Here is a 24,885-nt window from a genome sequence, read left to right as displayed (position 1 = left end):
GCCCTTGCCTTAAGTGATGACATTACCTTGTGAAATTCCTTTTCCTGGCTCAAAAAGCTCCCCCACTGAGCACCTTGTGACCCCCCACTCCTGCCCGCCAGAGAACAACCCCCCTTTGACTGCAATTTTCCTTTACCTACCCAAATCCTATAAAATGGCCCCACCCTTATCTCCCTTCGCTGACTCTCTTTTCAGACTCAGCCCACCTGCACCCAGGTGAAATAAACAGCCATGTTGCTCACACAAAGCCTGTTTGGTGATCTCTTCACAGGGACATGTGAAACAATTCTGGTAAAAGGTGTGCAGTATATAACAAAATCTTAAAAATGTAGAAACCTTTTGTCCTAGAATTTTGCCTTGGAGGTCCAGTCTTTATTCTAGGAAAATAACAAGAAGTGTGCAAACATTCATAAACCAAAAATAAAATTTTAAGGTCCTCCCAATCATCTGAATGGATCACTTCTCTCACCAGGGCATTCCAAAATTAACCTGAAAAACTGATTCAGGTCATGATGGAAAGAGGGGTCCAGACATGTCTCATTATGCCCTGCTCCCTTTTGGATTTCAGGAACAGCTGACCAACATTCAATGTGAACACCAACCTTAAGTCTGATAAGAAACATCTACAATCTATTCTCTCTGAAGCCTGCCTCCTGGAGGCTTCATCTGCATCATAAAACTTTGGTCTCCACTTTCACTCGTGTCCCTGTGAAGAGACCACCAAACAGGTTTTGTGTGAGCAATGAAGCTTTTTAATCACCTGGGTGCTCAGGCCAGGCGGGCTGAGTCAGAAAAGAGAGTCAGGGAAGGGAGATAGGGGTGGGGCTGTTTTGTAGGATTTGGGTAGGTAGTGGAAAATTACAGTCAAAGGGGGTTGTTCTCTGGCAGGAAGGGGTGGGGGTCACAAGGTGCTCAGTGGGGGAGCTTTTGAGCCAGGATGAGCCAGGAGAAGGAATTTCACAGGTAATGTCATCAGTTAAGGCAGGAACAGCCCATTTTCCATTTTCACTTCTTTTGTGATTCTTCAGTTACTTCAGGGCATCTGGATGTATATGAGCAGGTCACAGGGGATATGATGGCTTAGCTTGGGCTCAGAAGCCTGACATCCACAACTTCTTATTATAACCCTAGCATCCCTTTCTATAGATTATAACTCTTTCAACCAATTGCCAATCAGAAAATGTTTAAATCTACCTATAACCCTGGCAGCCCCCTCTTCAAGTTGTCCACCTTTCTGGACTGAACCAATGTATCTCTTAAATGTATTTGATTGACGTCTCCCAAAAATGTATAAAGCCAAGCTGTGCCCTGACTGCCTTGGGCACATATTCTCAAGATCTCCTGAGGGCTGCATCATGGGCCATTGGTCAGTCATATTTGGCTCAGAATATTTTACAGAGTTTGACTCTTTTCATCAACCTATTTTGTGCAAAGAATATTTAATGAGGCATTGTTTATGGAACCTGAGTTTCCTGAGCTCTCACCAACCTGGGGCTCCAAATAAGCGACATAAAATTTGACTTACAAATGTTTTGGTTTAGAGTCCCTACCTACATAGCTTTCAGACCCCTACAAATATTGCTGGGGGATTTGCAGGGAGTCCCTGTGTGCTCAAGCCCTCTTGGTTTGCTCTTATCTAGTTTTCCTGTCCCAAAGCCACATACACAGGCAGATGGACTGATATCTATGTGAGCCCCTCCTGACCCCTTCTTACTCTCTAGCTGGCTCTGCCCTGGAAGCTGATCCCTGGGACTGCAGCAACAAGCTCTTTGTCTGTCTACCAGTTGGATCCAACCAAAGGAGATCAGGTGTCTGGAGAAGGGTCTGTAAGCCAAAAATAGAATGCTAAGTCCCTTGATTGACTGAATGGACCCCACTTCTTGGCCAAGGAGATTTCAAAGAAACCCGAAAAACTACTTCAGGCCATAATGGGGAGGGGATGTTGGACATGCCTCATAATAAAATACCTTCCTCCCTTTGGTATTCAGGCACGACTTACCAGCATTAACATTAACACAGAGGTCTTAAGACTGACAAACAGATTCTTTGTAGTAGTAAATGCCAAATTCCAAACTGAGTGTAGTATAGCATCACATGACAGATAGCAGCCTCTGAAAGAAACAAGTATTTTACCCCAAACTATATTTATTTGACATATTTTGAAACAACCCTGCAAAGCTGTCAGTTGTGGGGAAAATCTACATTCTACAGAGAATTCTCTTCCCTTTCCAAGTCTTTTTCTTATCCCAGAGAGATTTAACTAAGAGTCTAATCAAACCTTCTAAGGTCTGATGACAGACATTTATCATTTATTCTTTCTGAAGCCTGCTACCTGGAGGTTTCATCTACGTAACAATAACCTTGGTTTCCACAACCCCACTCCGTGGTTTTTTCTGTCGACTTCAACTCTTTAGGCAAAACTTAATTATTTCAACCAATTGCTATTCATGAAATCTTTGAATATACCTTTGAATCTTTGAATCCACCAGGAAATCTTTGAATCCATCACCATTTGAGATGTCCTGCCTTTCTGGGCCGAACCAATGTAAATCTTATGTGTATTCATTGATGTCTGCCTGTAACTTCTACCTCCTTAACATTTATAAAATCAAGCTGTAATTTAACCACCATGGACACATGTTCTCAGAACCTTCTGAAGTTTTGTCACAGGTCATGGTCCTCACATTTGGCTCAGAACAACTCTCTTCAAACAATTTACAGAGTTTGGTTTTTTCATCAACACATCCCAGGAGAGTGAGGACAGCAGTCTGTTCCCCAGCTGCTTCCCTGAGAGTCTCCCCAGGCTGGGGACATCCCCTCTCAAGAAGATTCTCCTGCCGATCCTGGACATAGCTCCCTTCCCTCAGCCCTCAACCAACATTGTGAGCCCCTAGTTTACTACTGGTTTCCTATAACCTGTCCGCACCTTCATTCCTAATACCTCCCCAGGTTTCCCAATTTAAGTGTATCCTCTAAAGTGGTCTGCTGGCAAAGCAGCTCTCCAAAAAGACAAAAGCCCTGATTTGTATTGTTCGTAGATTTCCACAGTATAACTACTTCCATCACTGTGGTGGATTTTCAGCTCCTGATAGTTGAACACCTGGTTTGCAAAGGCTCTCACAGCCCCAGTGTGAGTCAGCTCCAGCATGCCTGGGGACCCTGACTCATACAGGAGTCTACCTTTGCTGCAGCTATTTTAAATAATAATGATGGCCTTTATCTATCAGGGCCACTGCCCAAGGCCACAGCTAAGCAGAAGTGGAAATACCCTCTTCCTCGGTCCCAAAGTGGCATTGTTCATGTTCTGAGTCCCACAAGCCGCAACAACAGCTTTCTCTCTCTTGCTCTCTCTCACTCACTAAGGCTCAAATCCGGCCTGGGACAAGGCATTTTTTTTAAAAACCAACCTTACCACACAGACAGACAGCAGGGCTGTTTATTTATTTATGCTCCTCTTTGTCTCAAAGAGGATTTTCAAGGTGCTTACAATTATGTTAACAGCATGGCAGGATAAAGTAAGAGAAAAGTAAGAAAAATTAGGCCAAGGGAAAATATGGTGAAAAAAGTCAGAGGAGAAAGCAGTGAGTATCCCCCCACACAGCAGGGAACAACCTTACCAGGTTTTTTGTCGTGTCTTGTCTTGTGGCCATTTAATTCTAATATTGGCATTTACTTTTACTGTTGTTATACTTGGTCATCTCAACTCTTCTAAAAAATCTCCCATTGTTATTTCCTCTCCCTTTTATTACTCTCTCTCATTTAAAATACATCTTTTGCTTTCTGTTCTGCATTTTTGCAGTTTAGGAAATCTGGCATTGCTTTTCTGCAGGGAAGGGGCAGTATCTGAGTCACCTCGGCACAGTGATGTATCCAGAGCCTCTGCATAGCAAGTGCTGAGATGTCTGTGAACGCACAGCTTCGCTAGGACTGAGAGTGACTAAAATGCATTCCTGCAGCACTTAGAGAGGCACACACAGGGGTTCAAGACCCAGTTGCCAATTTGATTGATGGAACTTATTATTCCAAGTGTTGGCAGAGAGGAGATATTGATTCAGAAGGACTTAAATAAACAAGCAGGTGTGTAATCCAGAGGGGGTACAGACTGAGCTGAGGATGTCTGGAAAGCAGCGGAAGCAGACATCGTGAAGAAACCTGGGGTCTCTTGCAAACTGCTCCCAAGGGAGTCATGGGGTGACAGAGGGGCAGGGACAGGCTGTAGAGTCGGCGGGCACAGGTACACTCCAGGCTCCACCACATGACACGCTAGGGGCGTGACCTTGGGAAAATCACTTTGCCTTGTGCTTTTACAGAAAGAACAAGGCCTTTTGTGGGGGATTGTGGAGAGGAATGTCCATGTGTATGTGTATGTGTATGTGTATGTGTATGTGTACGTATTGCATATCGATGTGGTCATTCCCTGGTACATGGTAGGTGCTTCATAAACAAAAATACCCTCCCATATCACTGCCCTTCTATTCCATTTGTGCCATAGTGTGTGACCTAAGAGTAAATAAAGCACTTTTTTATTTTATTTTATTTTATTTTAGACGGAGTCTCACTCTGTCACCCAGGCTGGAGTGCAGTGGCTCAATCTCAGCTCACTGCAACCTCCGCCTCCTGGATTCAAATGATTTTCATGCCTTGGCTTGCCAGAGTAGCTGGGATTACAGGCACCTGCCACTATGCCCAGCTAATTTTTGTAGATTTTGTAGATTTTTTTGCCATGTTGGCCAGGCTGGTCTTAAACTACTGGCCTCAAATGAACCGCCTGCCTTGGCCTCGAAAAGTGCTGGGGTTACAGGCATGAGCCACCATGCCCAACCTAGATAAAGCATTTCTAAACTCTCCTGTAACACGCCATATAGCAATCTCAGGTGTTTTAATTCCCACCAGTTTAAATTCCCACTATCACCAGCAACACTAACAGTCCCCCTTTGAAATCACTTGCAATTCTGTTCCAGTTACTATGACTGCATAACAAATTACCCCAAAACGCAGGGGCATGAAACATTAGGTTTTTTTTTTTCTTCTCATGGATTTTGTGGCTCTGGAGAGAGCACAGAGCAGGTGGGCTGTCTCTGCTCCACATTCTCTGAGGCCTCAGCTGGGAGGCTGGCAGGCTGGGGGTGGAACTGTCTACAGGCTTGTCCTCTCCCATGCCGGGTGAGAGATGCTAGTTGTTGACTGAGATCTGAGCTGGGGCTGTCAGCTGGAGCACTGGGCCTTGGCTTCCTACAACATGGTGGCTGGTTCCCAGGTACATGTCTCGAGAGCGTGTCAGGAAAACTCGAGCCCCCGTCTATGACTTAGTGTTGAAAATTGTGCTGTGTCCTTCTACCATATTCTACTGTTGAGGCCCTTACAAAACTCCACCCAGGGTGAAGGGGAAGAGACATACATGCCCCTCTTGATGGTGGAGTGTTCATGCCACACAGTAAAAAGGGCCCATGGAATGGTAAGTACTTCAGTGTGACCATCTTTGGAAAGTACAATCTCCATACTATGTGTCAGGTAGCTTAGTGATCTCTCATTCCTCAAAAACACTGAGAGTCTAGGTATAATTTATCTCTATTTTGGAGAGAGACAAACTGAAACTTAGAGAGGCGAAGTAACTTGCCTTGGCAATTTATTTCACCTCTCTGAGCCTCAATTACTCCCTCTGTCAAATGGGTAGAAAAATCTCTACCTCAGTGGTCTATTGTGAGCCTATTGTGCTAGTACCTTAAGAAGCTGTTGGAAGAGTCAGAGAAGATACTTTGTGATCTCTGACACCCCGTACTAACGCAGACCGTCAATATTTATTGTTGCAGCATTGTTATTTTCTTGCCCTCCACCTGTAGCCATCTGTCACACACAACCCCGCAGCCAGCAAAGGACCTGGGTTTTCACCCACAAAGGTGACACCCTTGAGGACAAAGCTTGTCAATGCCTTTTGGTTGTGGCTCACTTAGGGGCAGCAGAAGACCCCACAGCCCCCCTTCCCTGTTTGTTCCCGCCTTCCCTTGGGAAGAATGCTAAAGTTTGTCGATAAATTCCAAATAATATGTAGCCCTTAATAACTTATTTAGAGTATTACGAGCAAGGAGCCCTTTGGTTATACTCATAAACGGCAGCCTGTTGCACTGTGTATCTCTCCTCCGGGGAAGCAGGAGGAGGGGGCTGGCATTTCTGGAATAGCCTCAGGAGGACTTTTCCTGCCCCTGGATGGACAGAGGATCATCCTTGGAAAATTACTCTTCTGAGGTTGAATTCCAGATCCTGCATCCCCCTGTCAATCTGCCCGCAAGGTCTGAAGCTGGCCTTAGACCCTCTGGTGCTATGGTGCCCGTTAAACAGACAATGTAGTCTTCTGTTAATATGATTCAATTAGGAAAGGGGTGGAGAAGGGCACTCACCGCCTTAGAATGTGTCAGGGAGGCCTGAATGGCCGCCCTCATTTCGCGCCTGCTGAGGGCAGGAGGGAAGGAGGTGATGAGCTCGCTCAGCAGGGTAGGTCAGGCTGCACCCACCTCCCTGGGGTCTGGGGAAACTCAGTGTGACCTTCAGATCCTCAGGTGGCAGCTTACTGTATGATAGAGGTGATTTTTAATGTCTCAGGGCAGCTCCAGGGTCAGCAGAGACAGACCGAGCTGTGCAATCTGGAAGGGCCCACTTTGAATCTAGTTTTGTCCCCTAGGGCTGGACCAGTGACTTCAAGTCTCCAAGCCTCAGTTTCAGGTTCTTTGATCCTTGGGTCCAGTGAAGGGTGGAGATATGCTGTCTTCTAGCACCATGCCTGATACACAGGAAAGCCCCAATATCTGGGATTGTTTTTGTTGTTTGTTGGAAAAAAACCATATATATATATATATATATATATATACACACACACATAAATGTATATATATAGAGAGAGATGGGGTCTCGCTCTGTTGCTCAGGCTGGAGTGCAGTGGCACAATCTTGACTCACTGCAACCTCTGCCTCCTGGGTTCAAGCAATTCTCGTGCCTCAGCCTCCCTAATAGCTGGGACTACAGGCATGCATCATCACGCCCTGCTAATTTTTGTATTTTCAGTAGCAATGCGGTTTTGCTATGTTGCCTAGGCTGGTCTCAGACTCCTAGGCTTGAGCAATCCGTCCACCTTTGGCCTCCCAAAGTGCTGGGATTATGGGCGCGAGCCACCACACCTGCCCTTTGATGCTGAGTTTTAATCCTTACATTCACTTTACAGATGAAGAAGCAGAGATCTAAAAGCATGTTTCTTGCCTGTAAATGCTGACGTTCACTTGTCTGATTGCCAGGTACAAATCTCTGTACTTTCACAGTCTCTGGGAGGGCCCATGGTGAGCAGACTGTCCAGACCTGGTTGGAAGCAGCCGTGGAGCTCTCACTACTCCCAGCTTCATCTTGGTTGGTCCTTAAAAGGTGAGTTCTCTCCCCTTGCCATAAATCCCCACCATCTCTAACCCTCATGGCTACCCTAAAGCACAGTCAGTTTTAAAAATGCCAGTAACACAAGGGAGAAAACTGAGGTCCTTTAATGATAAGTTTGCGAGAAAAACAAAAAACATAAAAGGAATTACTGAGGCCCAGAGAGGTGCCATAACTTGCTCAGGGTTACACAGCACGTAAGTGCCAAAGGCAGGGAGCTGTAGCTGCTCCAGCGTGGGTATGCCAGGGACTGGTGACAAGCCCAACCCCTCCAGCCCAACTCCACCCTTCCTCATGCCAACAAAAGGAGAATCATTTCCTATTTCTGGCATCTTTGGCAGCCCACAGAGCCAGAGAGAAGAAATATTTCCAAATATACCAGGCTGATCTTTCGTAGTTTCTCAGTCTTGCTGTCTGTTGTCGTTTGCAATCTGTTTCCCACGAGACTCTGGAAAGATGGAGGTGCAGGGCCTGGGTAACAGCTGCCCTCCTCAGGGCTGGATACCTGCTCTCCGAGTCTGTGTCTCCGGGCTGTGTGCTCAGACTTGACCATGTTTGGGCATGGAGGCTTGCCCCAGATGGGGACCCAAGTCTGCTTCCCTGGAGACGGGCGGGGAGGCCAAACTTCCTGCTAGAGCTCTGTGGCCTCTTTTGGGGTGGGGGCTGGGGGCCAGGCAGAAAGAAACCATCTGCTGCTGAAGACCCACAGGGCGCCGGGGAGACTGTGAGTACTGGATCTGAAAGCCCTTGGGAAGCTGTTTCTCCGAAGACCGGGCTGGAGGGAGACTGTGGGGAACGCAGTCTGCCACGGGGCAGGGAGGCAGGCAGACAGGAGGACTCCCTTCCTCTCAGGGCTGTCCTTCCGGATGGGGGGCCGGTGGTCTGGTGGCCAGCGGGGAGGGTGGCACAGTGGCCAGGTTACTCTCGAAGTAGGTGCCCTGGCCCTCTAGGTCCCAGTTCTCAGAGTGGCCAGAAGGTTGCAGCCTGGAGATTAACAGCAGTCCTGGCACTTGTCACCGGTAGAGAGGTGGGACAAAAAATAGATTCATCAAGAGGGGTCCAGACCTCTGCTCCAAACTTTCAGGGTTTCCTTCATCAGTAATAATAGCTAATATCTACTGAGGGCTGATTTGGGGCTAGGCACTATGATACATGCCTGATACTCAATATGGCATTTGATCTTTAGCTGAACTCTCTGAGGCAGGTACCATGATTCTCATTTCACAGTCATATGGTTGGTAAGTGGCAAAGCCGGGATTTGATTCCGTGTCTGATGACCTTAGAATCGCCCTGTCTACACCCCACCAAAGTGTTAAACAATGTACACTATTACTTGTCCTTCTAAGGAAAAGGATGTCGACCCAGCTATCAGGTCACCCAGGATACTCCAAAGTCCTGCTTTCCTTTGTCCTCCATCTTCTCTGAATCTATCCCAGACCTCAAGTGACCTTTCTAAATGGGAAGATATATCCCGGAAGTTCAGAGATGTTTAGAAATGCTCAAAACTGGGAAGTTCTTCTTAAAGTCTAACTGAAATCCCTCCTATGATAGCAGAAACCCACTTCTTCCTGTTCTTTCTGTCCCTCGGGGAATATTGACAGTTCCCATCCTTCCTGCTGCCGAAGGTTCTCCCTTCCGATGCTGAATATTAACTTCCTGCTGAAGTCACATCTACATGGAACCCCATGCATGGTCTTAGAAGGATTTATCAAGACTCTATAAACTCACTCACTCAGTGCAGGCAACAGTCTCATCAGAGCATTAGACACAGGTCAGACCGGAATAAGCCAAGTTTCCAGACTTCTGTGTGACAGGGAAGCCTCTCTTTTCCTTTCCTTCTGAGCTCCTAAAACTGGTAAAACCAGGTTCCTGCCTTCACCAGCCTCAGGAGTGCCCAGGGGCCTGGGAGGGCACTAGAAGCCACACAGCAGTGGAAGCAGTGGCCCTGGAAGGTAGGGGGCTAATTAGCCAGGAAGGAGCCCTCACGCAACAGGAAACCCCCACAGGTACGCTCCAACTGCCCCAGGAGAGAAATGGCTTCGTTGTGGGCGCTCAGCCCTAAGTTTCCAAAATGGGATTTCCCATTGGCTTCAAATGATTTATGTCTCACAGTATCTGGGGTGGGGCCAAGTGCCAGTGACCCTTAAAGGTCTTGGGGAAGCAGTCTGTTGGGGCTTTTAGCCTACCTCCAGGTGATTCTGTTGCTTTTCCTGTGAATACATGGAGAGGCTTTCTCAACTGACGCCAGGTAGAAAACGGCGTGGGCTCTCCCACTCCCACAAGACCACAGAACAGAAGGAAAAGGATAAAAAGGAGTTGAACAAAACATCTCTCTTTGTCGGGGGAAATTTCTGCTTGCTTGTGCTTCTATAATGTCTCCATTAGAATGTAGGGGAACCTCACCTCCTGGTTTCAAATAAAGCAGAAAAAGTTATCATTGGATGTCACCTCTGTCAATTGACAGGGGAGGTGGACCAGCTCACTGGGAAGGTGCGATGGGTATCCGTGCTGCCTGACCCTGGACTCTTCCCTTTAGCAGGGATGCCCAGGTATGGGACTGCCTGGCTGAAGGGAGGGAGTCAAGAATCTCTGACTGAATATTTGAAACAGTCCAGTAGTTAAGAGACGCCTGAGCAGAAAATAGAGCACTTTGCTGAAAATCTCTTTGGACTCATGCCTGTCCCCCTGGACACTGACTAATTAAACAAACAAATAAAACATAGTATGTTTATTACTTTAGGGACCTGGCAAGGAGAATAAAGTCTTCCCTGATATCTGGCTAAAATTTCCCCTAAAATGGAGGATTACAGTGAACAGGTCCCATGGCCCTGGTATTTTTGGTAGAAATGGACTCTGGTTACCTTAACCAAATAAAAACAACAGCAAATACATTTATCAGAAGGCTCTAGGACAGCTTGTGGAACGCACGGGAGATCACACGGGGACCATGGCTGGGCATCTCTGTGGCTCCAGGCGGCATAGATTAACGGGCTGTTTCTTGAAGTCTTTGTCAAGATTCACACTCCTGGGGGAGGGATCGGGAGCCTAGCAGGGGAGGGTGGAATCTTTGCTTGCATTGGGGTGGGGTCAATGCCCCGGGAAAAAACAAGGAGTTGCTGCCTAAAGAAGGAGGAGAGAAGGAAAGCCACCACCAGCAATGTGCCCATTCCGCTTTGTCCCAGGTGGCTTCAACCCCTGAAATAAGAAAGCCGTCTCTGAGGCCACCATCATGCCTTCTTTCTTTCTTCTTTCTTTGCTTGAAGTGGGGGAAGGTTCCTTACAAAAAAAAAAAAAACCAGAAAATGGTAAATTTTCTGCCTCTCCTGACAACCTGCAGCTGCCTTCTGGGGCCCTCCTCTCCTTTCCCTGCCTGCTGCCTGGCCCAGCCAGCCCTACCACAGAACCGTTTCTGGGCAGGAATACTCCAAGTGTCCCTGTGAGATAAGTACCGTGGAAGAAGGTGTGTGGATGATGCACATGTACAGCTTGCTCACTGTATGGGACCTATGACCATTGTAGCAAATGATCATAAACCTGATGGCCCCAAACAACAGAAATTTCACCAGAAGTCCAAAACCAGCAAGGTGTCTGCAGCCTGCACTCCCTGCAGTGACTGTAGGGGATGAGCCATTGTTCCTTGCCCCCGCCAGCTTCTGATGGCTGCCCGCACGCCTTGGCTTGTGGGCACATCACTCCAATTGCTATCTCCCTGGTTATATCACCTTACTTAGCCTTCTCTTCTATGTTTAATCTCCCTTCACTTCTCTCTTATTAGGACCCTTGGGATTACATTTAGGATCTACATAGATAATCCAATATTGTTTCCCCATTTTAAGAGCCTCTATCTTAATCACTTCTGCAAAGTCATTGCTATATAAAGTGACATTGATAGCTTCCAGGGACTAGAAAATGGACATCTTGGGGAGTCATTACTGAGCCTATTACATACTGTGTGACCTAGGGCAAGTCACTTTACCTCTCTGCAACTGCCTCTCAATTGCATGGATTAGGCTTACATGGGGTGTGAAAAGCAAGCCTTCTGGAAGTTGCAAAGCTCCAAATACAAACAAGAGTGATATTAGTATTTGAGAACCTTCACCTCTCACCTGTCCTCTCTTTCTGTGGATCACCTGTGAACTGGGCTGATCTCACTTCTGTTTGCTTCTGTGGACCTAGAAATGATCACTGCCCCCAGTGAATATGGTGAAGAAGCTGGTGATGGCCCAGAAACGGGGAGAGACACGAGCCCTTTGCCTGGGTGTAGCCATGGTGGTGTGTGCCGTCATCACCTACTACGTCCTGGTCACGACTCTGCTGCCCCTCTACCAGAAAAGGTACTGAGCTCTTCTGGCCTGCCCACCCCCCAACCCTCTCCTAAGGGTCTGATATCTGGAAGGAACCCTGGCTTTCTACTCACCCCTCTCCTTGACCCTCACTCGAGGCAGCAGGGTCAAGAAAATGCTCATTCTTAGGTTCTAGGGTTCAAGTGCAGGGAAGGTAGGATGAACTGAGCCCCACTGCTCTGAGATTCTAGGACCTGGTGGTAACAGACACATGATGCCCTTCTCACAAGAATTAGCAAAGAATCAGCGGAAATATTCCAGTGCAAGTTTGATCCCAGGAGGAATCAGAGAATTGCAGACGTTTACAACTCAGCTACATAATTCTCTCCCCTCTGAAGCCTCCCTGTCAGGTGGCCATCCAGCCTCCTGATGAATACCTCAAGTGAGGGGGAGCTCCTTGCCTCAGTGAACATCCCATTTCATGTTTGAGGTTTTCTGATGTGTCTGCATTGAGCCAGCATCTGCTTCCCCGAAGCTCTGCTCAGGAATCTCAGAGAAGGGTCCATGCCCTTGCTCCCTGACATATCAACCACTTGAAGGTTTTTTTTTTTTTTTTTTTTTGAGACTTTAAGGAAGAACTGTGAATTCCTAATTTGTGTTCTATGTGGAACAAACACACTCAGTTCTCTCAGCCTGTCCTTAGAATAAGACTCAGACCTACGCTCTGGACACATTCCAGCAGCTGACAGCCCCCTTCTGACTGGCAGTGGGTCTCCCGCAGGATATTTGGGAGATGAATCACAATTGATTTACTAACATGTTGATGAGCCTGTTAGCCTCTCTCTGGCCTGTTGCAGCCTCGCTCTTCACAACACTGGAGTGATTCCAGGCTGGACCCTTACCCTGGTGAGGCACCAGTTAAAGATCGTCCCCACCATCTTTCCCATCCTGGCTCAAATCAAGGCCCTCCTACATCTACTACTTTTAGGAGAAAGAACACAGTTTTCGAAGCCACTCAGACCTAGCTTCAGGTCCTGCATGGCCTCGGCAAAGTCATTTGATCTTTCTGAGTTTCTCTTCTGCCTCTGCAAAACGAAGATGATTTGAATAAGAGAGTCTCAGGTTTGGCTGCTTGTTAGAATCACATCAGGGACTTTGAAAAACCGCCAGGGCCTGGGCCCAACCACCCAAGAAGTTCTGATTCATTTGCTCCGGGGTGTGGCTTGGACACGGGAATCTTTTTAAAAGCTCCCCAGGTTTTTAGAAGAGTAGCCAGGTTGAGAACCAGTTATATAGATAATGTCGAAGACCCCATTTAGCTTCTACAATTCCTCCCTGTATCCAGGGACTGTGGGGTCATGTGCCTTTATTGCTGGATGCTTAAGACAAGATGAGGAGCCCAGCCCTGGATCCCTCTAAAGGCTCCCAGGGGATCAGGGGTTCAAATGGATGTTCTGTGTGTCACTCAGTTCCAAGATGTAATGTGTGCCTGTGTGTGGTCTCCTCAGCGTGTGGACCCAGGAATCCAAGTGCCACCTGATTGAGACCAACATCAGGGACCAGGAGGAGCTGAAGGGCAAGAAGGTGCCCCAGTACCCGTGCCTGTGGGTCAACGTGTCAGCTGCGGGCAGCTGGGCTGTGCTGTACCACACAGAGGACACCCGGGACCAGAACCAGCAGGTACTGAACTGGGGGGATGGGGACACATCCCCTTATCCCTGTCAGGTATGTGAGACTGTTCCTAACTGTCCCTGTCCCTGAGGCTGAGAAAAATCAACCCACTTGACCAGGTCTCCCAGCTGGAATGAGGTTGAGCCAGCCCTAGCTCTTTCGTGTTGGAGTCACACAGACCTGGGTTTCAATCTGCCACTAACTGGCTGTGCAAACCTAGGCAAGCCACTTAGCCGCTCCCTGCCTCAGTTTCCACCCTTGTAAAATGGAATGCTAATGCCGCACCTTAAAGAGTTGTTATCAAGTCGGAGACGCTGTATATAAAGTGCCACGCTTGATGCTGGGTGAATAGCTGGCACTCAAGCAAAAGCAGCGATGAGTGTTATTACTTTCATTCTACAACCTCAGTCAAATGAGGGACCAGGCCCAGGGCCAGATCCTCAAAGTGGAATCCCGGTGACTCCCCGGGAAACCAGGGACTCAGGGCTGGAGTAACCGCCATAAACAAACATTTAGATGGTTTTTCCATCCTCACCTCCCAACATCCCTTCCAAAAAACAAAAATCGCCACCATATCCTTTCCTAAAGCGATCAGTTGGCCCATATTCTGTCTCCCTTCCTTCTTTCTTTCCTTCTTTTTCCCTTTTCTTCCTTCTTTCTTTTCTATTTTTCCCTCGCTCCCTCTCTCCCTCCCTTCCTTCTTTCCTTCCTTCCTCCTCTCATTTATTTATTCAACAGCCATTGAGCACCTCCTGTGTCAAGCCTGTAGGACTCAAGAGGAGAGAGCTCATGCATGAACAGGCCTAGCAGGGAGGGATTGGCACCGCGGAGAAGAATAGAGGAAGTTACAGGGATTAGAGGAGGAGGACGTTTTCTAGCTGACAACGATGGGGGTATCAGAAAGGTTCTTGGCAAGATCGCACCATTGCACTCCAGCCTCGGCAACAAGAGTGAAACTCCATCTCAAAAAAAAGAAAGAAAGAAAGGCTCTTGGTGAGATCGTGCCCTTGCACTCCAGCCTGGGCAACAAGAGTGAAACTCCGTCTCAAAAAAAAAAAGAAAGAAAGAAAAGCTCTTGGGTGAGGCTTTTAACATCAGACAGGCACAGGATGCAAGGCATAGAGAAGGAGGTGATATAGAAAGTGGGTATGCCTATAGGAGGAGGCATGGCGGAGGGAAGGGCTAGGTGGAGACAGGGATGAGAGGGCTGACTATAGAAAGTGACCCATGATGGGGTGTATGCAGCTGGAAAAGCCTGCCAGGGCAGACTAACACCTATTCCCAGAGGCTTTTGATCATCACAGTATGGAACTAAAATGTGTGTATGTCTCAAGATATGTCGACTTTGGCTATGCATTAGAACCACGTAGGAGTCTTAAAAAAACAAAACTAGGGTCCAAAACTAGACCTATCAAGGCGGAATCTCTGGTCAGAGATCCATTCATGAAGCTCCCAAGGTGATTCTAAGGTTGGAAATTATTGCTGTGGGCAATGGGAATCTTTAGGGCATGATCAGAGTTGGGCCGGGAAGATGGAGCCTACAAGTGTGTGGGTCTAGTTACGAGACAAAAGAGCCAAGGCCACAGCAGGCACTCAGGACCAAGATGTGGGCCTGCAGCAAGGGAGATGCTGACTGTCAGGACTTGATGGCTGATGGGATGGGAAAGGGCAGGGTGCCTGGGATGGGGCGTGGAGGCTGTGGGATCTTGAGAGTGCTGAAGGTCAAGGAGAAGTGGGTCTGGGCAGTGCAGGATGGTCAGGTGTTTTATCATTGCTAGTATAACTCGGCCCCACCAGGTGGAGAGAGGTCTCCAGGCCCACTGGAGGTAGCTCCTGCTCATGACCTCTGCTTTGGCATTCAGTAGCCCTTGATTTATCCCAAAGCAAGACACAAATTTTTAATAACTGGTGACATTCTCCGGGTATGATATGGGCTGGAGCAGGCTGGTTTTCGGGCTGCCTCCCTGGTCCTGAGATTGCCAGCTCAGAGGAGCATCCCCTGAATAAGCTGTCAGCAGGATGTGAAGGAAGGATGTGCTGGAGCCACTGCTGTCCTCTCCTCTGCCATCCAGGCTTGACCAGGTGTGGTGCTGATAGCAGGCTGCAGGGGCTGGAAGGAAACAGTGGAAATGCCCTTTGTGTTTTTGCCAAGCAGCTGGGTTGTGGGCTAGCTGCTCCTTCCGCCTACATCCGTCATAGGGGTTCAAGTAGCTGGGGCTCCAGGCGAGCTGGGTGTCCTCTGAAATTACTGTGAAGGGCCACGAAGGCTCTCGTCCCACCCTCCAACACTGAAGGTGGGGGCCACAGTCTACCCTCAGCTTTTCCTGTGAGTCTTAGCCTGGAGCAGGTAAGTTCTAAATCCCCTCCCATTGTCTGTCCTGGGGACCTTACACCGCAGGGCTTGGGAAAAAGCTGGGTGGTTTCAGGTCATTCAGATAACGAGGCTTAGCAGGACCCAGGACAGGAGAGAAAGGATGCATTCAGGCCCCTGGCTTCTGGGGTTGGCCCTGAAGAGTGAATTCCTGCCCAGTGTCTTGCCAAACAGGCCCAGCATAAAAGATCCAGAGGAACCCTGAGCAGGCAGAGGAAATAGTAGGCCCAGGATGGGCAGAAGCCTCCACTTCAGAGCTCATCCATAGACCTCTCTTTAAGAAGGTAAAGAAGGAGCTGTTGTTGCAATTTCATAGATAAGTCAAGACATATTATCATAAATAATAATAGCATCTTCCACTTTTTTGAGTTCTTATCATGTGCTGGGCTCTGTGCTCAGTGCTTTACATGCATCATCTCATCTAATCCCCATGACAGTTCTTCTGGGCAGGTAGCCTCACTAACCCATATTACAAGGCCCAGAGAGGTCGTGGCAGTTGCCAAGGTCACGCAGCTCAGAACTCAGGCCTGTCTGACTCCATAGCCACACTGTTGTTTAAGGAGCTAGGTTAGCCAAGGTCACAGTCAGAGGCATTGGAGAGACTCAGGCCAGGCCCCCTTACCCTCAGCTCAGGACGCTGGATTGTGTGCTACTGAGGACCTGGCAGTACCCAAAAGCTCTGAATGCCAGATTACTCAGGAGCCAGCTTCTCCCCAGCCTCAGCTGCTCCCTGGTTGGCTGGCACCGTATATCTGAGTGCAGTGCTCCCCATTTCCCAGGCTGTGAGGACCACAGTGCAACCCTCCTCTGTGCTGCTGGAGCGAAAGCCCTCAGGGCAGGCAGCTTCCAGGGTGGGGCCTCATATAAATCCAGGGAGTGGCCGAGGCCTGTAAGGAAGCTGGCTCAACACCTGCCATTTGGGTCTCAGTTGTACACATTTTGATCTTGCACATGATTTCACTAGGGCAAAATTAAGTGCATGAAGGAAGCACACATTCCTGGGCCCCGCCCTCAGTGATGCAGAGTGAGTAGAGACCTGGGCTGTGGGGGCCCTGTAGGTATTCCACTGCAGATGGGGGCACCACACTTGCAGCACAGAACAGAGATAAAACCAGGGTCTCCGCTTTATGATCACTTTGCAGTACTTTCCAGCTGGCCTCATAGGAACAGGGCAAAAGGTTCCTAATAGCAATAATCAGTGTCAGAATTAAATGTGTGTCACGCTCTGCTGGCACAAAACTCTTTTCGACGCATCCTTTCTTTCCTTTGGATCCCAGTGTCAAATACCAGCTTGCCAACATATTTTGTTCGCTGTACACAGGTTGAAACTGCAAAGGTTTTCAATTTTAAGTTTAGCTAATATTTTACTTTTTTTTTTTTTTTTTTTTGAAATGGGGTCTCGCTTTGTTGCCTTACCTGGAGTGCAGTTGCGAGATCATAGCTCACTGCAGGCTCCAACTTCTGGGCTCAAGTGATCCTCCCGCCTCAGTCTCCTGTGTAGCTGGGACTACAGGTACACCACCATGCCCACCTGGATAATTTTTAACTCTTTGTGTAGAGATAAAGTCTCGCCATGTTGCCTAGGCTAATCTTGAACTCCTGGGCTCAAGGGATCCTTCCCCCTCGGCTTCCCAGAGTGTTGGGATTACAGGTGTGATCTGGTTTCCGACTTCTCTTCAAGTGTTGGAGGTCTGGCTCTTATAGATGTTCTAGATGGCCTGACATCCATTGTCTGGAGGGAGTGGTGACTGCCTGTCTGGAGGCAGCTGGCTGTCTCCCTATTGTCAGGCCCTGCCACTCCCTGGCAATTCTTCCTGGCACCAAGGCAAGTGTCAGTGGGCACCTCTCATCCCATTGCTTTGCCTGCTTCACCTGCTGACAATACCTTCATGAGCCCTGTAGGCAACTGAGCACATGATCTCTATTTCAGATACATAGGCCACTTGGCCTGTGTCCCTCCCTGGTTTCCTTAGATGACTCTGTTTGAATTCCTTCTTTCATAATATCCTTTGAAACTGATATTCACCCATTTAAGTGATAAAGCCATCAGGGCTCAGAAAGAGTGAGCAATTTGCCAAAAATTCTACAGCCAATCCAGGCAGAGCCAGGAGTCCAAGGCAGGACATGCGCCCAGGTGTGTAGCCTGTACCCCGAGCAGCTCCAGCATTGCCATCCACACACACGACACAAATGAGAGCGTGCTCTCCAGACCTGCACAGCGCATGGCCTGCCAAGCTTTAGACCAAAGTCCTGACTCCAATCCAGGGGCCTGACTACAAAGCTGGTATTTTTCTTTGCTTCATATCAAGCCCTTGGCTAAGAAATGGGGATTTCCAAGCCCACGGCTGCTCTTGCTTCTCCCCACAGTGCTCCTACATCCCAGGCAGCCTGGACAACTACCAGATGGCCCGGGCCGACGTGGAAAAGGTCAGAGCCAACTTCCAAGAGCAGCAGGTCTTCTACTGCTTCTCCGCACCTCCGGGGAACGAAACCAGCGTGCTGTTCCGGCGCCTCTACGGGCCCCAGACCCTCCTCTTCTCCCTCTTCTGGCCCACCTTCCTGCTGACCGGTGGCCTCCTCATTATCGCCATGGTGAAGAGCAACCAGTACCTGTCCATCCTGGCAGCCCAGAAGTAGAGCCATCCATGCCATACCACTTGTCAAGGCACAGGGGACTGGCTGAGCCCCCAGGGCTGCTCCCCACTTGCAGACCTATGCCTTCTGCACCTGCCCTCCCACTCTTCCACTCCAATCCACCCTGTCTTCTATTGCAGGATTAACCTTTGAGAAATCCCTTTGTGAAGTCATTTCCTGCTTAAGAATGTACAATGGCTCCCCAGTGCCGTGGAGGCCATAAGGCCAGCCAGTTATAGCTCTCTATTACCTGTCCCTACTCAACAAACTCATACCTGTTTCCGGTTGCGTCACTATGTGCCCCACAGAGAACAATGATCGTCACCTCTGTGCCTGTGTTCTCCCTGTTGTCTCAAAGGGGTACCCATCTTCCCCTGGAAGCTGTCACCAGCGAGCCTCAGTTCTTTATTTGAATTCTCTAATAAGAACAACAGCAGCTCCCATTTCTAGAACACATTTACAGTATTACTATTTTCTAGGATACAAAGTGCCATATATATTTTTAATTCCAATATTAATAAATGTATGCAAAACAACAATCAGCTGCAGGGAAATACACGAGAACTCATCAAAATATTAGCGGCGGGATGGCGGTTAATTTCTGCTTTCTTCCTTACCCCCTTTTGATTTTTGGTGCTTTTCTAAATTGTTTTATTATAGGAAGGTTGTGTTTTGTATGTTTTTAATCAGAAAAGCCACGGTAGATGCCATTTTGGGAAAGTTGATACAGTGTGTCTCCTTCACAGAAAAAGATGGAAGTGGTTCTGGGGATGGAGTTGGGTTCCGGTCAGAGACAGGCCGTTCAGAACACACAATCTGAAAACCCCTCTGGAGGAAAGGTCATGATGTGGAGGAGGATTTATTACTTAAACTGAGGGTATGGACTCCGGCACTGAGCCTGCTGGGGAAGCCTAGCAGATTTGAAAAGGTCTAAATGGGAAGAAGCCATCGCCTTTACCATTCCCACTCCGGGAAGTTTTCCTAGAACTATGACTGTCCAAGTGTGGTCCCTGGACCAGCAGCATCAGGATCCTGGGGCAGCTTGTGAGAACTGCACACTCTCAGGCCCTTGTCCCAGCCCCACCGCGCTAGAAGCCCTGCACAGGGTCGGGGTAGCAATGCTCTGTGTTCTAACAATGATGTAGGGGATTCCGTGGCACACCTCGAGCCGGAGAACTACTGGTGTAGAAAGCGAGCATCCTGTCGCCGGGTTTTTCAGAGCAGATGAGTGACCATTCAGCAGGACCAGTCCTGAGCTGAGTGTGAAGTTAGGCCGGTGTCTGAAGTTTCTTCCAGTGCTGCGAGTCTAAGATGTAGCTCTTGGGTTTGAATCCTACTGATCTTTCTTGGGTTTGAATCTTGGGTCTCTACCGCTGCCCGATTTCATCTCTTTGATTTTTAGGTTTTCCATCTATAAATGAAGGACTCCTTCTGGATAGTTGGGAGGGCTGAAGGAATGTTTGACACATCATAGGTGTCTAAAATGGCAACTATAGTTTTTGTTTGTTTGTTTGTTTTTGTTTTCTTAACTTTCATTTTAAGTTGCAGGGTACACGTTCAGGTTTGTTACATAGGTAGACTTGTGTCATTGGAGTTTGTTGTACAGATTATTTCATCACTCAGGTATTAAGTCTAGTACCCATTATTAAAGAAAATGTGGTACATATACATCATGGAATATTATGCAGCCATAAAAAGGAAGGAGATCATGTCCTTTGCAGGGGCATGGATGGAACTGGAGGCCCAATATTATCCTTAGCAAACTAACGCAGGAACACAAAACCAAATACTGTATATTCTCACTTATATGTGGGAGCTAAATGATGAGAACACATGGACACAAAGAGGAGAACAACACACACTGGGGCCTCTTGGAGGGTGGAAGGTAGGAGAAGGGAGAGGATCAGGAAAAAAGAGCTATTGTTAGTAACAAGTATACGTCATGAATACTCACAAACTTCTAAAAGTTATACTAACAATGTTATCTGGTATGTATGGGTGTTTGTTTATTCTGTGCCAGGCACTGTGCTAATTAGTTTGCCTTGTTAAAAAAAAAAAAAAAATGAGGTACTCCTGAACCTGCCTCATAGATGATGAGAAGCAACAGAGGACAGTGGCTAAGTATGTGGACCTGGGATGTGCACTATTTGTGTTCAAATTCCAACAGTGCCATTCACAAGGTGAGTGACTTTGGGCAAATAGCCTGTCTGTGCCTGTTTCCTCATTTGCAAAATGGAACTAATAATAGTATCTTTCCATAGAGTTTTGGCATGAAACGAATTCTTATGTAAATTTCCTAGGATAGTGACATATGGTAAGTGCAATCTAAGTTACTATGAAAAACTGAGACTGTAAGAGGTAACTGGCCAAGGCCATCTGTAAAGTGAGGGGCTAGGACTCTAGCCTGGAGCTGTGTGATTCCAGAGCCTGGCATCTCAACCACAGAACTCAGCAGAGCCAGCTGAAGGACTGAGAGACAGCCACCAAAAGCCACAGGGGCCAAGCAGGGAGCTGTGCTGCATCCCTGGAACCCAGGTGCCCTCATGCAGGTTGGAGTTCTGAGGCAAGGCCCTGGAATCTGCACCAGCATCTGCCACTTCCAGCCAGGGAGCCGAGGTATCCCTGTGGCTTCTAGTTTCTTACCTGGTGGACTTTCCTTCCAAAGGCAGGCAGCTCATCATTCCCCGGAATTTTTCCCTTCCGGGATCAGGGGAGTCTCAAGGGTCCTCATGTGAGTCTTTTAAGAAAGTCTTAATTGTAATATTGTACTATAGTTTTGCAAAATATTAAATATTACCATTGGGGACATTAGGTGGGGGGGGGGCACAGAATGTCTCTGTATTATCTCATACAGCTGCATGTGAATCTACAATTATCTCAAAAATATAAGTTAGAAAAGGTAGAAAAATAAGAATGGAAGTCCCAACTGGGAGTCTGATTTAAAGGGCCTATTTTGTCAATGGTTTCCATGCACCTGAATTTGGGACTAAAATACACAGAAACTCAGAACACCCAAACAATCCCTGCAGGGAAAAAGGCCATGTTCCCCTGGGAAAATTAGTATGTGGGGATACCTAACCCCCACTGTCCCATAAATTATTAATGATGACCTTCATTTGCTTGAGACAGATGTTCTCCTCCTGTTAACAAAGACCGGCCTTCTAGCAAATGCCACAACTGTCTGCTGCTCACAGAACTATATGCAAAGGATAAGCATGAAATAATGGGAATTTAGGCATAATGGAGTTAGACACTGCGCTTACGTGTTTTTTGCAATAATATCTGCCTGGGAGCAGATAACCTTCATCAGTTCTCAATAAACCACTCTGCTAATGAGTGTCTAGTGCTTCCATTATTTATTACTGTCCTCTCATGGGCCAGTGACTCACACCGGAGAGGTGCACCTGGATGGTTCTCCCATGTGCCCTCCTCCAGAACGCAGACAAAACGGTGGAAATCAGAGGCAAGGGGCCCCCTGAGCTCCAGCACTGGGGTGGGAAGGACCCTGGGGGACATCCTAACAGTGCCAGGTCTCAGACAGAGCTTTAGCTCATCAGTCCAAGCTGCAACCAGAGGAGGAAAGAAATGAGGGTTTCTTCTATTTTTGAAGATCTCAGAGGACCAGAATTTCACTTCACTTTTATGGTGTATCTACTCGCTTGCCTGCAAGGAACTTGGTGTCTTCTTGCCATTCTCTCTCCTTACCCTTCACCAATCATTGTGAGGTGCTTCTTTCTTCACAGTGAAGACTCGGCTTTATGCAAATTTAAAATAGTGCAATATAAATACTAATATAATCTTATTTTTTGTGACTTACTGAAGTGATACCAGTTCCTCCTCTAAATCAACAATTCATCCAAAATTGATCTTAAACTCCTTGGGTCAGGACATTGCAAACTGCACTTACTTTATTGTTCATTGGCAGCACAGGCTGTTATGTGAGACTATCCGGTATTCTTTGAATTAGTCTTGTGTTTGGGGGAGTTTGAATTCTATGAAATATTTAAGAAGACACTGTTTGAACAAAGTGCCACCTTCCTGTACCTTACCAGCCATTGCCCTGTGATATGGAGCGGAAAGAAAATGGCCAAAGGAAGACCAGAGACACATGGAGAAATTCACTAGAGTCCAGTGCAGCAGTTCTCAAAGTGGAGGCTTGCAAAGTCCAAACTCTGTTCGTAATAACACTAAGACACTATTTGCCTTTTTCATTTTCATTGTTATGAGAGTGCAGTGGAATGTTCCAGAGGTCACGTAACATGCATTGTTACAATAGTCTGAATGTCGACATAGCAATGAGATTCCAGCTGCCTTTCTAAAGCAAACTAACACATTAGAGATTTGCGAAAAATATAAAACAATACCACTTCTCCCAATGTATTTTTTGGCACATATAATTGTTTTTCACAAAATTATGTTACTTTGTTAACAGCTAATGGATGTATTATTATTTTTAAATAAGTAAATTCAAATTAAATATTTTTACCATTCTTAGTTCTAATCTCGAAAATGGTAACTGTTAATAGATATAACCCATATACACCAAAGCTCTTAGGATCCTTGATCTTTTTCAAGCATGTAAAGGGGTCCTGAGGATGAAAAGCTTCAGCACTGCCAATCTAGGGCATCCAGAGATGAGGCCTCCAGACTCCTCCCACACTGTGCCCTGTGGAAATGTGAAGCTCTCCACCAGGCTCCATCAGATTCCCACCGGGGGCCAGGAGGAGGGCTTTAGTTTTCTGCATCACCTCTGGCTCCCAGATCCTGTTCCCCAAGATGAGTCAGTTGATGGATCATCCTCCTCTCCACAGTGCTTTCCTGGATTTTTCTCATGTCCCCTCTGATGCAGAACTCAGCTTCTTCCTAGCTTTGCACAACTCTCCCTTCCTACTTATATAAGTACATTTTCATCAGCCAACTTCCTCAAAGGATTTGGGAGATGAGAACGGGAGGTATATGGAAGCAAAGCCAACAACTCTAAGCTGAGTATTGGACCACGTTTGTGATTCCTCCCCAGGCCTGCTGCATCTTCCCCAGTTGCAGAGTCAAAGGTGGCTTAGATGGACTGTGTTCTCCCATAATCTCCATCATCTCATACCAACCTCCCCTATCCCCAGTACACATAAAACAAAAGCAGGGGCTTGACAGGCACATGCGGCTTCGGGACATGTCTTCTGTCCCCACGCCCCACAAGACTGCTGCACTGAGTTCTCCTCCTCTGTCAATTCTGGAGCCCCTGCTACTCAACTCCCCTTTGATTTCACGTGTTCAAATACAAACGCTTCTTCTCTAAGTGCCAGTAAGACTTTAGAGATCATCTAGCACTTCTCCACTTTCTGTTTGGTGCTTGAACTCTCCGTTGTGCCACAGAAAATTATTTAGTCTCTGGTACAGAGATCCTTTAGGGGTGACAGGAGTATCTTTTGTTCTAATGGGACAACTCTTGGTGGGTCTGTAAATAGCTTCAGGATGGGAGCTGCTTGCCAGAAGGACCAAGCCTTGATTCAAGGATTAGAACCTTCAGCTCTACCCTGCAACCTCTGCAGAGAGAGGAGGGGCTGGAGGTGGAGTTTAATCACCAATGGCCAGTGGTTTAACAATCATGCCTATGTAGTGAAATCTTCATAAAATCCCCTAAATAATAGGGTTTGGGGGGCTTCTGGGTTGGTGAACATGTCAAGGTGCTGGGAGAGGGCCCAGAAACTGCACCTCCACGCTGCATCCCTCATACCTTGCCCTGTGCGTCTCTTCCATCTGGCTGTTTTTCCTTTGCAGTAAACATGTAAGAGTAAGTAAAGTATTAATAGTAAGTAAAGTGCTTTCTTGAGTTCTGTGGATCGCTCTAGTAAATTATTATATCCTCCCTGGAGATGCGGGGGAGGTTGTAGGAATGCCCAGTCAGTCAGGTAGTGTGTGGATAGCCAGGACACTCTATTGGTGGCTGGCATTTGAATGGGGCAGTCTTGTGGGACTGACTTCTCAACCTGTGGGGTCTGAGCTAACTCTGGGCAGTTAGTGTCAAGAATTGAATTAAATTGTAGGACACCCAGTTGGTGCCAGAACTAGTTGGTATCAGTAGGGGAAAAAAACCTTCTTATGTGGTGTCAGAAGTATCGTCAGGGAGAACGCAGTCACACTCTTTCTACAATAGTTCTTTTTAATGACAACCTGCAGCAACACCTCTTTGGATGAATAACTCACTATAGCAAGATGCAGTCACTTCCATTTGGGCATATATTTAGCTGACCACTTCCTGTGCAAGAATCTGTCATTCCTAATGGTAATAAGGGCTAGCATTTGTTGAGCACCTACCTGAATGCCAGGATCTTTCCAGGCACAGCTCATTGAACAGTAACAACATCCTTTGAGGTTATTACTAGTATCTTCATTTCACCAATGAGCCAATGGAGGCACAAGGAAAAGATTTAACTTGCCCCAAGTCAGAAGTTAGCAAATAGCAGAGCTGGGGTTCAAATCTAGGCAGTATTGCTCCAGAATACTCTCTAACCACAA

General features: G+C 47.3%; 2 protein-coding genes and 1 long non-coding RNA gene across 4 annotated transcripts in view; 1 reads left to right on the top strand and 2 right to left on the bottom strand.

Moving 5' to 3' along the window:
* Window positions 1-7,903, bottom strand: part of LOC112626637 — a 38,782-nt gene extending 30,879 nt beyond the window's left edge. The window contains exon 1 of the long non-coding RNA XR_003119928.1: window positions 7,793-7,903. This is a non-coding gene — a long non-coding RNA (uncharacterized LOC112626637). The remainder of the gene's footprint in view (window positions 1-7,792) is intronic.
* Window positions 1-24,885, bottom strand: part of KCNIP1 (potassium voltage-gated channel interacting protein 1) — a 385,234-nt gene that overhangs the window by 341,663 nt on the left and 18,686 nt on the right. The window lies entirely within an intron of this gene.
* On the top strand, window positions 7,722-18,914 carry KCNMB1 (potassium calcium-activated channel subfamily M regulatory beta subunit 1). Its single transcript, XM_025388847.1, has 4 exons — window positions 7,722-8,137; window positions 11,590-11,747; window positions 13,205-13,376; window positions 18,106-18,914. Exons 2-4 carry the CDS (start codon window positions 11,614-11,616, stop codon window positions 18,373-18,375), a joined length of 576 nt encoding a protein of 191 aa, XP_025244632.1. The 5' UTR covers window positions 7,722-8,137; window positions 11,590-11,613; the 3' UTR covers window positions 18,376-18,914.

The sequence above is a fragment of the Theropithecus gelada genome, chromosome 6 (genome assembly GCF_003255815.1).
Source record: "Theropithecus gelada isolate Dixy chromosome 6, Tgel_1.0, whole genome shotgun sequence".
Classification (NCBI taxonomy): Eukaryota; Metazoa; Chordata; class Mammalia; order Primates; family Cercopithecidae; genus Theropithecus; species Theropithecus gelada.
This window is presented reverse-complemented; position numbering and strand designations above follow the sequence as displayed.